At 52.9% G+C, this 15,367-nt stretch overlaps 2 protein-coding genes across 2 annotated transcripts in view; one reads left to right on the top strand and one right to left on the bottom strand.

The window, feature by feature from the left end:
* Nucleotides 1-2,318: 2,318 nt before the first annotated feature.
* The window catches only part of RASL12 (RAS like family 12), a 29,443-nt gene continuing 16,394 nt past the window's right edge, over nt 2,319-15,367 (top strand). The window contains exon 1 of the mRNA XM_060151966.1: nt 2,319-2,512. The gene's annotated coding sequence lies outside the window, so the exon portion shown is untranslated. The remainder of the gene's footprint in view (nt 2,513-15,367) is intronic.
* Nucleotides 7,502-10,801, bottom strand: KBTBD13 (kelch repeat and BTB domain containing 13). Its single transcript, XM_060169644.1, has one exon. The coding sequence runs from the start codon at nt 10,652-10,654 to the stop codon at nt 9,146-9,148; it is 1,509 nt and encodes a 502-aa protein (XP_060025627.1). The 5' UTR covers nt 10,655-10,801; the 3' UTR covers nt 7,502-9,145.

The raw sequence follows: 15,367 nt of genomic DNA, 5'->3' as shown, positions 1-15,367 counted from the left end.
GGTGGACCAGGCTGAGCTCTGAGGAGAGGGGTGGGCACTGCTGGTCAAGAAGGTGACCAGCCCTGTCTCTGTGATGAGCAGCTTTGCTCTGCCCACCCCGATGCCAGGCTACGTGGGGGCAGGTGGCCAAGGAAATGGCTGAGTGATAGTTGTTCTCGGGTTTCAAGGTAGGTCACTGCTGCTGAAGCTAAGAGAAGTATTTTGAGCTCCCCAAGCGTTCAGTGCCTTTGGGTACAGGGGCTGGGGCCCAAGGATCACAGGGATGACACCGTCTCAGTGTCTGGCGAGAGGACTCACATGCCTGCCCTTCCACCCCACCAGGCCTATGACCCTAAGACAGTGCAGGTTCCCGGGGTTACACTTTGAGATAATGGCCAACCAGGAAGAATGGTGAAAGATGCTTTCAAGGCCAAAGGCCCTCTTTGAGGTTCCCAACCACACCATGTAGACATTATTTGCCTTCTCCATCTGAAGCCAGAACGACTGCTACTGGCAAGATAACCCACTGACCTCGCCTGAGGGTGGAAAGTTTTCTGGGGTTTACTGACACTTGCTGTGGGCCTGGTACTATCCTAAGCTCCTTCTGTGTACTAGCTCGCTCACCTCCCAACAGTCTTCATTGACAGATGCCACCTGAGGCTCAGAGAGGTTAAGAACTGCCCAAGGTCACCTGGTCAGAAAGTGCTAGAACTGAGTTAGAATCCAGAAAGTCTGAGCTAGAAGCTAGAGCACTGGGTTCCCCTCAACACGGGCCTGCAGACACGTCCCCTCACTTGACCACCAGTGAACATGTGCACACATCCCCTCACTTGACCACACAGCGAATGTGTGCACCAAAGGCTATCATCTTCAGTGACAGATGCAAAGTGGGGCTCAGAGAGGTAGAGCATGGGGCGCGACATCACCCAGCAAATGGGTGGCAGGACTGGGCCTGGAATAAATGTCTCTAGGGCTCCCTGCTGTCCCCCTCAGGACCTCTTGGTTAAACCTAGTAAAGGTCAGGTCTAACCAGGGCAGTGGAGAACCAGGCCCTGCCTAGTGGCCAGGGCTGCAGACCTGCCTGGTCCCTCACTTGGGAGGGGGCAGCAGAAGCTGTGCTCCCTGGAGCTCATGCATTTGGTGGTTTCATTCCCAGCCACTCCTCCAAGAGCTTCTAAAGGTCACTTTTTTCCCCTCAAATTCAAGTGGCTTGGGAGGCAAGGCCCTAGCTTCCGGTCACTGAGGCACCACCCCTTCTGGTAAGACGTTTCTCTGATTCCCATCACTGTGTAATCAGGCCAAGATACTGAGATGGACATTTTCCAGAACAGGCATATCTCAGAGATATTGCGGGTTCGGTTCCAGACTACTTCAATAAAGCAAATATCACAATAAAGTGAGTCACACAAATTTTTTGGTTTCCCAGTGCGTGTAAAAGTTATGTTTACACTATACTGTATTCTACTGGGTTGGCCAAAAAGTCCGTTTGGGTTTTTCCACAAAATGTTATGTTATGGAAAAGAACATAAAAACTAATGTTATCCATTGAGTTCACAGTCTTATATGAGCACAGTTCATGGCACCCCCAAACAGTTATAACAGTAACATCTGATCACTGATCACCATAATAAATATAATAATAATGAAAACGTTTGAAATACTGTGAGAATTACCAGAATGGGACACAGAGACACAAAGTAAGCAAGTGCTGTTGTAAAAATGGCGTGACACTTGCTCAATGCAGGGTTGCCACTAACTTTCAATGTGTAGAAAAAAATCAACATCTGCGAAGCACGATAAAGCGAAGTGCAGTAACCCGAGGTAAGCCTGTATCCTTTGCTGTAGCAAACCAAGCCACTCGGTGACAGATGCCCAGAGAGACGAGAGCCAGAGCGAACAGGGCACGGATCATGACAGGAAAGAGATGGCAAGTCAGATCACGTCCTTAGAGGAGACTTGAGGAAAGAGACGGAGGCTACTACTATAGGGATAGTGCCGGGCTGGCAAGAGTGAGGCTCTCACCACCCCCAGGCCTGCAGGGGGAGGGGAGAGGTGGCCACCACAACCTGGAGACTGAGAGGGCTGCACGGGAAGGGCGACCTGACAGGAGCTGTGACTCTGGTCACTGGAGGAAAAAAAGTCAGTGTGAGGCAGCCCGGCAAGGAGGGAGCCACCAACGAAGTCCCTGGACCTCCCACTCCTCCCTACCCCTTGTCTTCTTCAGGTGCCCCCATGGGGAGCCAAAATCAAGAGAGCAGGGCAGCCTCCTGGGGCGGGAGGCAGGGGGAGGGGAGAGTGGCTCTAGAGGGGCAGGCAGGGCGGGCGAGGGGCCTGGTATTGGAATTCGAGAAGCACGATATCCGTCTTCCATAGTCTCCACCTCAAACCTTTGCTATGGCTCCCTTTTCCTACAGAACAGACGCACGTTCTAAGCCTGGCGTTCAAGGCTCTTCACACTCAGGCTCCAACCTCCCTCCCTCCTGGGAGAGCTACAGGGGCTTCCCGTGATCTACCTGCACAACAACTCTGCACGGTAAGCCTTATCATCCTCAACGTTTTATAAAAAAACTGAGTTTGCCCAAGATGACACAGCTGGCAAGTGATGGAGCCGGAATACGAACCCAGGTCTCCTGATGCCAAAGCTGATGCTTACCTGTTCCGCCATCCTCTGCTTCTTCACTGAGTGATAAATGCGTGGATTGCAGGGCCATGTTTGGCTCATCCCACCCATGCCTGTCTCACAGAAAGGGTCTCAATAAGGGGTGAGGAGGGGGAGGGAGGAGAAAGGAATATGGATGGGGAGCATAACCTGTGCTAGCCTCTAGGTCATATTTGACTCTCATAACCATCCTCTGGGACAGGAATTACCCTCCCTGTCTAGAGTCGAGACACCTTAATATCAGAAAGGTGAAGAGACTTTCCCATGGTCAGAAGGCAGAGCCTCAGCACCTTGTTTCCACCCCAAACCAACGCTCGCCCCCTCTCTGAGCCCCTGAAATTCCCTCTGCTAATCAGGACTGTGGGGCTAGGCCCATCCATGAAGGCTCCAGTGAGAATGAAAATATGTTACTGGAAAGAAAAGCACAGTGGGCCAAAGTCATAAGGCCACCCTTAGAGTTGTCAAAATTGTGAGTGTGTGTGTGTGTGTGTGTGTGTGTGTGTGTGTGACGTGAAGGGCCCAGGTGCCCAAATACCACCATTAGAGACCAAGTCCTTTGTCTCTATCTGCTGAATGAAAGCAGAGTGCTGAATTAATGTGACGCAAGAGGGGTGATATTTACTGGAAAAAGTAAGGATGGAGGTCTGGAATCGGGGAGGGAAGGCCTGATGGGTCATTTTGGGGAATCTTACTCATGGGTGTCCTGGAAGGCAACACAAGAGATGCAGCATGGTGTGATGGGAAGAGGATTCTACAGATGTGGGTCTTAGCTCAGAGTGGTCCACTGCATTGCTGTGTGTCTCCAGGCAAGTTATTTGCCCCGCCCCCTGCCAACTTACCTTTCCTCCCTGTAAAAAGAGGGGTTAGATGAGATGCTTATATCCTGCTCCAAGACCCTGCAGCCCTACAAAAGGACCCCTTTACCTTTTGTTAGTTGCTGAGGTGCCAGAGAGAGAGGCGCCCCACTTCAGCTGGGGCAGAATCATGAGGGTTTCAGAGGACACTGCTGGGATGAGTCCCGGGAGACGCCCCTCCATGGGCGTCCCGTATTCCACGGCCACAATGGGCCTGCTCAGAGGTGACCTGTCTGCCGACAGCTGTGTCTCCCACCAGCAGTTAAACTTGCCACTGTTCCTGGGAAGTGACAGCAACTTGAAGCAAAGCAATTAGGATGAAAAAGAGGCCCAGATGTTTGGGGCCAAAGGAAAATAAACAGACCAGCCCTGTGTGTATTCCACCGCCAAGAGGAGCAATTCTTCATAGGATGATTAGCACTTCCAATTCCTCCCCTCCACTGGAGCCGGAGAAGCGGCCTCTGAGCTGATGCTGTTCTGAGATCCCACTCTTCCCACGGTGTGCTGTGCACCCCACAGCTCATCACCCTCTCATGAAGGTCTCCCCTAGTCACCCGCCCACCCCAACCCCTGCCAGAAATGATACCCCTCTCCTCTGAAATCCGACAGCCTCTCTCTATGGGTTTTTCCTTTGATTGGTTGACCATGTGATTAATTCATTTATTCTTTTGACATCCATTGAGCACCATTCATTCATTCAAAATTTATTAAGCCCCTACTGTGTTCTGTTCACTGTCCTGGTGATACAGCAGTGAACAAACAGACACAAATCTCTGCCCTCATGGAGCTTAACTTTAGTAGAAGGAAACACACACTAAACAAGTAAAAACAGAGCATAGGAGATGATGCTAGATGCTATGGAGAGAAAGAAAACAGGAAAAGGAGTAGGGAACGCAGAGAAGGGGGAGGTAGATTTTACGTAGGGTGGTCAGGAAAGGCCTCAGAATGAAAGTGACATTTGGGCAAAGGCCCATAGGAGGTGGGGAGTGAGCCAGGCGGCTAAGGGAGGGAGGTATGCCCGGCAGAGGGACACGGTGCAAAGGCCCTGAGGTGGGAGCGTGCTCGGGGTACCTGAAGAAGAGCAATGAAGCCAGGGGGAGAGCGGTGATAGATAAAGTCAGGGAGGAAATGGGCAGGGGATCCTGAAAGGACTTGGACTTTCACTCAAGGGAGATGAGGAGCACCCAGGGGTCTGAGCAGGAAAGCAACAGGGTCTGGCTGGCGTATCATCAGGTTGCCTCTGCCCACATGAGCAGGCCGAAGAGAGGCCAGCAGGGAAGCAGGCCCTGGGTAGAGTGTGGGAAGGGCTGGTGTCTCCTTCTGCCTCTGTCAGGCAGGCTATGTAAGCAAACCAGGATGATTCCCAGGGAGAGGAAAGCTTGGGGTGCAGGGCATCCAGAGTCAGGGTGAAGGAGAAAGTTTGTAGAAGACTGGAGAGAGCTCCAGAGAGTGGGGCTGCAGGGCTGTCATGGAGGTTCAGGAAGACGCTCCTTGCTGCATTAAGCCCTGTGTGTGTGTGTGTGTGTGTGTGTGTAGATCTCTCTGGAAGGACAAACTTAGAGTGTCCCTCTGGGCAGGCACAGAGAGATTTCAAACCCAGCCTTCTGGGCTTAGTAACCTCTAAGTATCTCTGTAATTTGCCCTCCTGCAGCTGCCTCGCATCCCCAAACACCTTCAGGCAGTGGTCAAGTCTGGATGCCAGGGTATGAGAGGCTGAGAATCCCAAGTCCTGGTCCCAGGTCCTTGCTCTTCCACTTGACTGGCTGTGTGACTTTGGGTGACTCATTTCAGCTTTCTGCTGATTTCCTCACCTGCAAAACAGACATGGTAGCCATCCTTGCTGAGGGTGGCAGGCTACAGGAAGAAACAATGCAGCCTGACCTGTGAGGCCAGAGGGTAAGGTGGGCTGGATTGTGAAAACCTCCCCACACTGTGAGAGGGAGGGAGTATCTGTCAAAGTGCAGATACCTGCCAGGGCCTTCAGTCATTAACACCCTCGTGAAGGGGGCCATTCCTCTACCAGCTAGATCCTAAGGCAAGAGAACCCAGGACAGTTAATTTTCCTATCTCAGGAGGAGGAGGGAAAGGGGCTGAATCCAGGGGGGCAGATGAACCCCAAGGAGAAGAGGCAGAGAGAGAAGGGTAACAGGGAGGGGAGTGTAAAGGAGACTGGCAGAACTACCCCGTCCGTCCCAGGATGTCAGTCAAGCAGAGAGGCAGCGACAGAAAACAGCACATGGCCCTGGGTTCAAAGCAGGGCTCTGCCACTTCCTACCTGTGCCTCTTCTAGTCACCCACGACCTTTGGGTGTTCGGGTTTTTTTTTTTTTTTTCCTTTATCTTTAAGAAGGGAGTGGGGATGTTGCCAAGCTGCCTACCACTTAAAATTCTTACAAAGCTTAAATAAGTCCACTGTGGGAACGCTCTCTGTGAACACTGTGTGCTGATTACACATAAAAGGCGTCTCAGGAAGGGTTGGTCTAGACCTAAGGACGACCGAACGCTGGAGCCAGCAGGCCTGTCTGGGCTGGTCCACGCAGCCAGCTCTAAAAGCCGACAAACAAAGCTCTGTGGGTTGAGAGAGCAGATGAGCTAATGGATCTCAAGACTGCAAGTGCGCTTAGCACTGATCAGGAGTGAGCAAGGAGGAGAGAGGCCTGTGCTGTTAAGAAAAATTATCCGTAACTTGACAATAGGCAAAAGGAGGACTGCATGTCCTTTCAGTGTCATTCTGGGGCAGAGTTGAAGCACTAAGAGTTATTTAATTCTCTAGGAGACTGTGCCTTTGTTCTACTATTTACTCTTGATTAGGGTCCTGACTTTGTAAAGTTACATGCTAACGTAGCTGCATGTACAAGTATGTATGTGCATGTATGTGAAGATGAAAAGGAATTTAGTCCAGTAGAGAACCACAAAAGTTACGTTTTTATTCCCTGTAAGACACCAACCGGCTTTACCTGTACCTTGGCAAACTTATTTCAGTATATGTTTTCCAACAACATATACAGATCTCTTGTCTCTCAAATGTGCCTTTGAACCAGCCCTACCATTCTTTTGGTTCCCTTATTAATGAGTTAGATAAATCTTTGACATGTGAATAAAATTACATATTGATAGAACAAAAAAGTGAGGGGCTCTGTGGCATGGGCCAGTCACTTGACCTCTGAACCTCACACATCTCATCAGTTGGGAGAAGGTACCCAACCCCCATGACTGAGGTAGGGCTGGAGTGGGGAGATGGATGTGAAAGTACTTTGCACATCATTCACAGGATGCCCAAGTCAGGATTTATTATTGTGACTCATCAGATTAAATTAATCCAGGCCTAAAAGGTCCCAGGCTTCTGAGGGCAGCATTCTCCAGGGCTTGGCACAGGAACATAGGTCAGGGGAGGAGGCAATGAGGGGCAGCCCAGACACTAGCCTCCATGCCCAGGAGGTGCCAGGCTGATGCTGCATTCTCCATTTGTGATGAGGCCAGGATTTCCCACGGCCCTTGGGTCTTGGAGGATGGAGACCACTTAGGACCACTCGGAGAAGTCTGCCCAGAGGCTTGGAGAGGCTGGAGGACTGAGCTGGGCATCTGACCAGAAACCAGGGTCAGGGTACTCTAGAGGCGAGATAAGAGTCCTCATCTAACACCAGAGGTCAGCACCAGAGGTCAGCAGCAGGTCCCTAACTAGTGATCTCTACAGCCTGATGTCTTTCAGGACCTCATGTTTTTTGTTTGTTTCTAAAACTATTTATTTTATTTATTTGTTGGCTGTGTTGGGTCTCCGTTGCTGTGCATGGGCTTTTGCAGCGAGTGGGGGTTCTCTTGTTGCGAAGCGTGGGCCCTAGAGTGTGCAGGCTTCAGTAGTTGCGGTGCGTGGGCTCAGTAGTTGTGGCACACGGGCTTAGTTGCTCCACGGCATGTGGGATCTTCCTGGACCAGGGATCGAACCCATGTCCCCTGTGTTGGCAGGTGAATTTGTAACCACTGCACCACCAGGGAAGTCCCAGGACCTCATGTTTTTCTTTTAAAAAATTTTTTATTGAAGTATAGTTGATTTACAGTGTTGTGTTAATTTCTGCTGTACAGCAAAGTGACTCATACATATACATATATTTTGCCATTATGGTTTATCACAGGATATTGAATATAGTTCCCTGTGGTATAGTGTAGGACCTTGTTGTTTATCCATCCTACATATAATAGTTTGCATCTACTAATCCCAAACTCCCAATCCTTCCCTCCCTGACCCCTCCTCTCCCTTGGCAACCACAAGTCTGTTCTTTATGTCTGTGAGTCTGTTTCTGTTGCGTAGACATGTTCTTTTGTAGGACATCATCATTTTATTCTGTAGGTGGGAAAGTGTCCCAGCTCAGCTGACAGCACAAAAGGATCTCTGCTCTTGCTATCTACATATGTGCACGGCTGCACACATGTGCACATACACACATGGAAAAGGACGTCAGTCAGGGGTGCAGTGAGCAATGCACGCAGCCATCGTCGGGAAAAGCCAACCCTGCACAGAGAAGGTAGGCACAGAGCCAACAGAGAGGAAGAGGAACGGCGTTCCAGGTCCAGGGAATGGCAAGAGTGGAGGCTAGGAGGAAAGAATTAACCTGTAGAATGTAGAGGAAGGGATACAGGTGAGGAAGATGAGGCAGTTAGACCTGCCCAAAATTGGGCTCATACCTTGAGTAACCTGAAGTCATGGAAATTAATAGTCTATTGCCCTGGAGTGAAGACAAAAAGGGCAGTGGATAAGGGACTTCCAACTGGGTTCTTCCCTGCGGGCCCACATCCCATTAGAGGGTATGGGGAACCCTTTTTCCCTCACAGGTCTCACTCCAGGTTCAGCTCAGTTTCTGTCTCTACAAGCCAGTGCAGCCTCACTGCCTCCCCAAAGGCCTCCATCTACGGCTGCTCTGCCTTAAAGGCAGGGCTCACAGACTCTTCCCATCTGCTCCAGCTTTCCCGGTCTCTCCTCTTCTGAATCTCCCCATTTAGCAGCTAATTATCCTGCCTGTCTTCTTCATACAGTTTACTACCCTTCTGCCTGAAGTAACATATTTTTCCTCTCCCTATTTTCCCTTTGCCCTGATTTCTTCAGGACTTTATTATATTGCAGGGTTTGGGGTTTTTTGTTTGTTTTTGCCCTGTTGCCTTTAGCCCTATGTGGATCAAGACAAATGTGTGTAAACCTTTTGTTGTCCTTGGCAAGACTCTAAGCTTTATGGACCCCTGTCTGTCCACTACAGTCACATTAGGTGCAGCACCCTGCTGAGCACACAGTAGGTGCCTAATTCTTGCCTGACTGTCAGTTTGATTAACATCACTTAACCCACTCCCAGCTGGTGCTCAATTACTGGCCCATTCATACACAAGCCTGGATTATTGAAATCCTACCCCCCATCCCTTCCATTGACATTGTGACCCACAAGCTCTCAAGACAGCCCAAGTAATTTTAGGGTTGAGATGCCAGAGTCGTTGCTTCCTGAGATCCTTGGACGTGTTCACACCACCAGAAGCAGAAGGCACAAGGCCCCCGATGTCTCACCTGGGGCAGGGAGAGAGAAGTTCCCAGCAGCTCCTAAGGCCAGTCTAATAGACTCAGCCATGGCTCAGAGAAGACTCTGGGCATCCCCTCCTAAAGCCCAGCCCAGGGGTCACAGTTCTGGCGTCGTGGACGCCACCTGCCCCCGGGCACCGGGAGGCAGCCTGAGGAGAACGGTCTGCAAGGAGCCGGGCCGTGGGAAGCCGGCCTTCTCCCTGAGCAGCCGCCAGGTACCACCCTCAATGGCATAGAGCAGCGTAAACATGCGGTTGACCGTATAGACGGTGTCGCCGCGCACCACGGCCGTGAAAAGCGCGCCCTTGCTGTTGACGAACTGGCCGGGCAGCGCTGTCCACTGGCCCGTGGCCAGGTTGAGGCAGTCGATGGCGCAGTGCAGGAAGTCATCCTTAGGTCCGTTGCGCACCACGTAGAGACTATCGCGGTGGGCCACCATGCAGTGGCCATAGCTCTGAGGGCGCCGCAGCTCGGCTATGGGCAGCCACGCGTCTGCCGTCACCGTGTACTCCACCACAGTCGTGGTGTCGGCTGGCCGCCACAGACACACGAAGAGGCGGCCGCGGGCTTGGGCGCAGGGCACGCCGGCAGCTGGCTGCGGCAGGTTGGCCACGAAGCTCCAGCAGCCCGTGGCCGGGTCGTAGCGCTCCACGGAGCTCATGGCCATCCTCTGGAATTCGCCCCCGATGGCATAAAGGTGGCCGTCAAAGCCGGCCAGCGCCGTGTCGTAGCGCGGCTGGTGGGGGCTGGGGAACTCGCGCCACGTGCCGCCGTCGGGGTCGTAGCAGAAGCCCAGTTCCACCACTTCCTTGTTGGGGCCCCGCACGCCCCCCACGATGTAGAGCTTGTTGCCCAGCGTAGCCACGCCGGCCAGCAGCGTGCTGGCCTCCAGGGGCAGCGCGGCCAGCGTGCGCCACGCGTCCTCTTCTTCGTCCAGGTAGCACACGGTGCGCGATGCGTCCTCCAAGAAGCCGGGCGCCGGCGCGTGAGTGCTGACGGCCACGTAGCTGCTGGGTCGCAGCGCCGCCACGTAGGCGCGAGCCTCGGGTAGCGCCAGCTCGGCCGCTTGCTCGCTGGCGCCGTCGCGGATGAAGAGCGCCGCGCTGTGGAAGACGTCGTGCAGGCCGAAGGCGGCGGCAGCGTCGCACAGCAGCGCGCAGTTGTCCGACGTGAGGCTGTGCTCCAGAAAGCGTGCCAGCGCCGGCGTCTGCAGGAAAGCGGCGCACTCCACGGCTTGCAGTAGCTCGTCGGGGGCCGCCAGCGCCGGCCTTTCGCCGCGCAGCACTCGCAGCATGGTGCAGAAGCCGTCCGGGCTCAGAGCGCCCAGGCGCACCTCAGCCGCGCGCGCCTCCCTCATGCCTGAGCGGAAGAGGCCGCGGAAGAAGCCGCAGTGCTCCACCAGCAGGGCCCGGTCGGCCTGGAAGAGCTGGCTGCCCACCCACACCTGCATCAGGGCCCCAGGGCCCTGCGGCATGGCGGGCCCAGGCGCGGAGGCCGCCTCCGGGGACCTGGATGCAGCGGTCACCGACTCCGGGGCTCCCCCGTACCAGCAAAAACTTACCCGGGGCATATAAATATCTTCCTGGCTAAAGATAGTACGGCTCATGTGATGTGGTGGCCAGCGGGCTGGATGGCCGAGGGCCCGGAGGGCATCTGGAGACCTGCCGGGTCACTCACTTCCGTAAGAAAAATAGTAATAATGGTGACCATATACCGGGCACCTAGTGCATTCAGGGCACTATGAGGGCAGTTTACAAAATATCCCATTTAACCTGCACTAAAGCAGCTGTAAACCCTCGTGCAGGTACCCTAACTCTGACCCTCTGTTTCTTCGAAATGGGGCCAATAATAACACCTGTTTCACGGTATTTCGACAGTGTCTGTACAGTGTTCGGAATGAGGCTCAGAGAATTTACATGACTTGTTCAAGGTCATTCAGCTGGGAAAGAGCAAGGACGGGATGAATACCTAGCTCATGCCTTCGGTTGGTGGGGCAGGGGTACTCGGGTGCCGGAGGGAGAGGCAGAGGTGGAACACGTAGAGTGGGCCAGGCTGGGGTCCAGAGTAAGTTTTCTTTTGGCTTGGGCCTCCGCCCCTGACTCTGGGCTAGACCAATCTCTTTTTTTTTTTTTAATGGTTATTTAATTTTATTAGTTTGTGGCTGCGTCGGGTCTTCGTTGTTGCGCACGGGCTTTTCTCTAGTTGCGGCGAGCGGGGGGCTACTCTTTGTTGTGGTGCGCGGGCTTCTCATTGCGGTGTCTTCTCTTGTTGCAGAGCACGGGCTCTAGGCACACGGGCTTCAGTAGTTGTGGCTCGTGTGCTCTAGAGTGCAGGCTCAGTAGTTGTGGCACACAGGTTTAGTTGCTCCGCAGCATGTGGGACCTCCCCGGACCAGGGCTTGAACCCGCGTCTCCTGCACTGGCAGGCGGATTCTTAACCACTGCGCCACCACGGAAGCCCTTAGACCAATCTCTTTTTGAGCCTCGATTTCCTTCTCTGTAAAAATGCGTGGGTAACAGGTGAACGTTCAGTAAGTCCCTGAATGTGGAAGTATTCCCTGACTCGGGATGGGTGTGGGAAGCTGGTGTCTGTTCCCCTCTTGCTACTCCCCACTCGCCCATTGCTGTATAGCTCAGATATTGGGAAAAGGAAAGTGGGGCTGCTGAGGGGACTATATGTCTGTGGATGGGAAGGAGACAGGCTTCTTGAAATAATATTCAACACTTAAATTGCACTGTCAGGCATTTTGTGAGCACTTGAACGTCTATAATCCTCGCAGCAATCAGGTGAGAAATAACTATTATTTCCCCTCGTTTGATAGATATTATCCATTTATTGCTTACAGCATGCATGAGTCAGATATTATTAAATTCACAGATGAGGAGACTGAGTCACCAAGAGGTTCACTCACATGCCCGAGATGACATGGCCAGAGAGCAGCAAAGCTAGGACTGGAGTGCAGCCAGTCTGACCCTAGAGCCTGCGTCTCTAACCGTTGTGCTCTGCTTCCTCCCTGTGCTACAAATGCTGGGCAGTCCCTTTGTGCCAGGAGGTCACAGTTGGAAGGAATTTCAGTCTCCTATGGTTCACCCCCTTCACTTACAGTAGAGGATCAGACAGGGAATTGCCCAGGGTCTGGAAGCAGACAGCCCCAGGCCTCCTGCTGCCCACCTTGCCCAGAACTTTCCTGGGTGACCACCTAAGACTCCGGGTTCCAAAATGTCAGCCGGAAGGGAGCGTGGTGATTATCTTCTCCTGCTACCTTGTTCTACAGGTGGGTTAACTGAGGCCCAGCCCTGTGTAGGATGTATCTGCCTTTCAGGAGATGTTCAGCAGCAGGTCTTCTTCAGGAGGGCTGGGGTAGCTCAGTGGCTCACAGCGTTAAAGCTGTACTTGGGAAGGGAGCAGGGGAACTTCCCTCCCCCCAAGACACACACATGCACAGATCCTCAAGTATGAATCTGCAGACCCAACACAAGTGTGCCTTTCTTGCCGGGGACTCTCACCCAGTTCACCCCATTAGAGCAGGGCTGGGATGTGGGGACCACTTGTGTGAGCCTGGGAAGCCAGAAGCCTGGAGGCAGCAGCCAGAAATATGCAAGACTCTGCCCCAGAGACCAGACAGGAAGAGGAGGAAGAGATAGAGGGGGTGGGCAGGAGTCCCCACGGATACTATCCCAGGCCCTCTGCCAGCTTTTCTCCTTCCCTGAGGCTAGACGTTGGCTGAAAGCATGACAGCCCCTCCTTGGAGGAAAGTGGGCTCTGCCGTGCCCAGTCCTGACTCTGTCCTTGCTAGTGGTCTCAAGGATAGGGAGAGTGTCTGACTGTTCTCATTTCACAGATGAGGAAAGGGATGCCTAGACATGGAATGGGCTTTGCCTTGGTTATGAATGAAAATGTGGGATGGATTGAACCCCATCCACTTGACCCCAGGCCCCAGGCCAGCTGCCTCTCCTCACCTGCATCAGCCTTTTCTTCAGGAAGGGAAGCAGCTGCCTCCTGCCAGGCTCAAACGAAGGGGCGGGTGGGGAAGGGGCTGACCCCCAGGGGGCCACAGTTCCCTCCCCAGATGGCCTGTTCCTGGCACCTAGTAACTGGTAGACAGACAGAACCACTCCCTGCACCTCTCCTGAGAGCAGGAGTGGGAAGGAGCACGAACCCCCTACTGGCGGAAGTTCCCTCCCAGTCCCAGTTTTTCACAAGTCCATCCCTGATTTCAGTGGGTTGGAGGGCTAGTGCACACACCCGGCTCCCACCCTCAGCAGCCAGGAAGTACAGAGGGGGTCAACCAAGGTGGGGGGTCATGACTCTGAGGCTGAGTCCAGGATCAGCACTCTGGCCCTGTGCCCAAGGCCCCAGTGGGGTGTTTTCTGCAGCTGGTGAGAGTTTCCTCCACCCGGACAACAAATGTCCCTCTGGGACTTGGAGAGGACAAGGAAACTGTCATGGCTGTGGGCAGCCCACGGAGTTCCCAGGCTCTGCCCGACCCCACACCAACCTCCCTCTCTACTTAGCAAGTTTGAGGGTGGAGGCAAGGAAAGGGGCTCTGTGTTAGACCCTGAGCCTTTCTAGAGCACATGCCCCACCTTGTACATCTCTCTATCTGCAGTGATTGGCACACTGAGGGATCTGGTGGACTTCTGAGCCCTAACCTAAGTAGGAATCCCCAGTCTGATGGAGGAGACACAACCCCTGACCCAGGAGAGCCTGCAATCTGGTGGAGGACTGGGCCCAGCCCCACCACCCTGCACAATTCCCCTTCCGACCCTCCACTATAAATGAAGGTGTTGAACCATATGAACCTGAAGTTCCCTCCAACTGTGACCTCCTGGCCCTCCTGCCTGATGGGTGACCCCTGGCCTTTGCCACCCATGGTGGTATTTCTGCACACAGGGTAGTGATGAGCTTGCCTGGACCTGAAGAAGAGCACTGGACTAGGAGGCAGGATTCCTGCTGGGCTTTGATGCTGGTACTACCACTGGCTTGCAAAGCTACCCAACCTGTCCAGGCCTCAGTTCTTTTTTTTTTCTGGCCATGCCATGCAGCATGCGGGATCTTAGTTCTCCAACCAGGGATCAAACCTGTGGCCCCTGCATTGAGAGTGCGGAGTCTTAACCACTGGACCACCAGGGAAATCCCCAGGCCTCAGTTCTTCATCTGTAAAGTGGAGCTTGGATCTGACTTCTAAGGTTCTGTTCAGTTTTGACATCTGAATTTATAATTGAAAAATCACAGAAATGGTTGTCATATTGTGCCTCCAGGGAATGCAGTGACATCACAAAGCGGTCCCAAAAGGTTAGCTTTATGTGGAATGGCTTCTGGGGGTGGGAGTAGGGGTGGGTGGCAAGGACAGGATCTAGTCCTACCTGTCTAGACCTGTATGTGCCCCACTCACTCCAGAGCCACCTATTGAGCACCTACTGCAAGCCCACTGCTGGGTGAGGGGCCACATCCTCTGCAGTTCGAGGGCCCCAGGGCCCCTTATAAGAGCCTCAAATGTGGGGAGGTGGTGATAAGGAGGGTTGGGATACTGACCCTAGCAGAATAACCTCTCTCTTGACCCAAAGTGCCCAAATTCCTGGTCACTAAACAGTTGTGGCTTCTTGGCAGTTGGGTGAGAAGTGTGAGCTATTCGTGTCCAGGGGAGTGCAGGGAACTATCATTTGCTGTTTTGGGCTATGGACAAACCTCTAGGTGGAATATTTTCATGTTATCTCATCTAATACTTAATATCATCCCTATTTTAAAGACGAGGTGTCTCTGTAACTCTTCCACTATGAAATGGGTGTGATAACTACCTCTTAGGATGATAATAAGGAACAGATGGATACAAAACAGAGAAGTGGGGCTTCCCTGGTGGCGCAGTGGTTGAGAGTCCGCCTGCCAATGCAGGGGACACGGGTTCATGCCCCAGTCCAGGAAGATCCCACATGCCGCGGAGCGGCTGGGCCCGTGAGCCATGGCCGCTGAGCCTGCATGTCCAGAGCCTGTGCTCCGCAACGGGAGAGGCCACAACAGTGAGAGGCCCGCATACGGCAAAAAAACAACCCCAAAAAACAAAAACAGAAAAGTGCATTAAGCATTGTGAATAATTCGAGGAGATTATTATCATATTGGCTTAGTCTAATAGATATTTAATTATATTGCAGCTCTGGGAATTCTGAATGAGTTTGGGGTCTTTGAAAAATAGACCAAGAAGGGCACCTGAGAGTCAATGGTGATTTCTCATTGGTAGGAATTCGAAACACGTGTATTTCAAATCCTTTAAATCAGAGTCCTTTCAGCTCAACATTATTCATAGATTTTTAAAAAATCCCCA

Source organism: Lagenorhynchus albirostris, chromosome 1 (assembly GCF_949774975.1).
Source record: "Lagenorhynchus albirostris chromosome 1, mLagAlb1.1, whole genome shotgun sequence".
In the NCBI taxonomy this organism is placed as follows: domain Eukaryota; kingdom Metazoa; phylum Chordata; class Mammalia; order Artiodactyla; family Delphinidae; genus Lagenorhynchus; species Lagenorhynchus albirostris.
Note: the sequence above shows the minus strand (reverse complement) of the source record. Positions and strands in the feature narration are given on the sequence as shown.

Bases quoted from the DNA above. Each gene is read 5' to 3' on its own strand.
- KBTBD13 (XM_060169644.1), bottom strand. From the start codon at position 10,654: ATGAGCCGTACTATCTTTAGCCAGGAAGATATTTATATGCCCCGGGTA.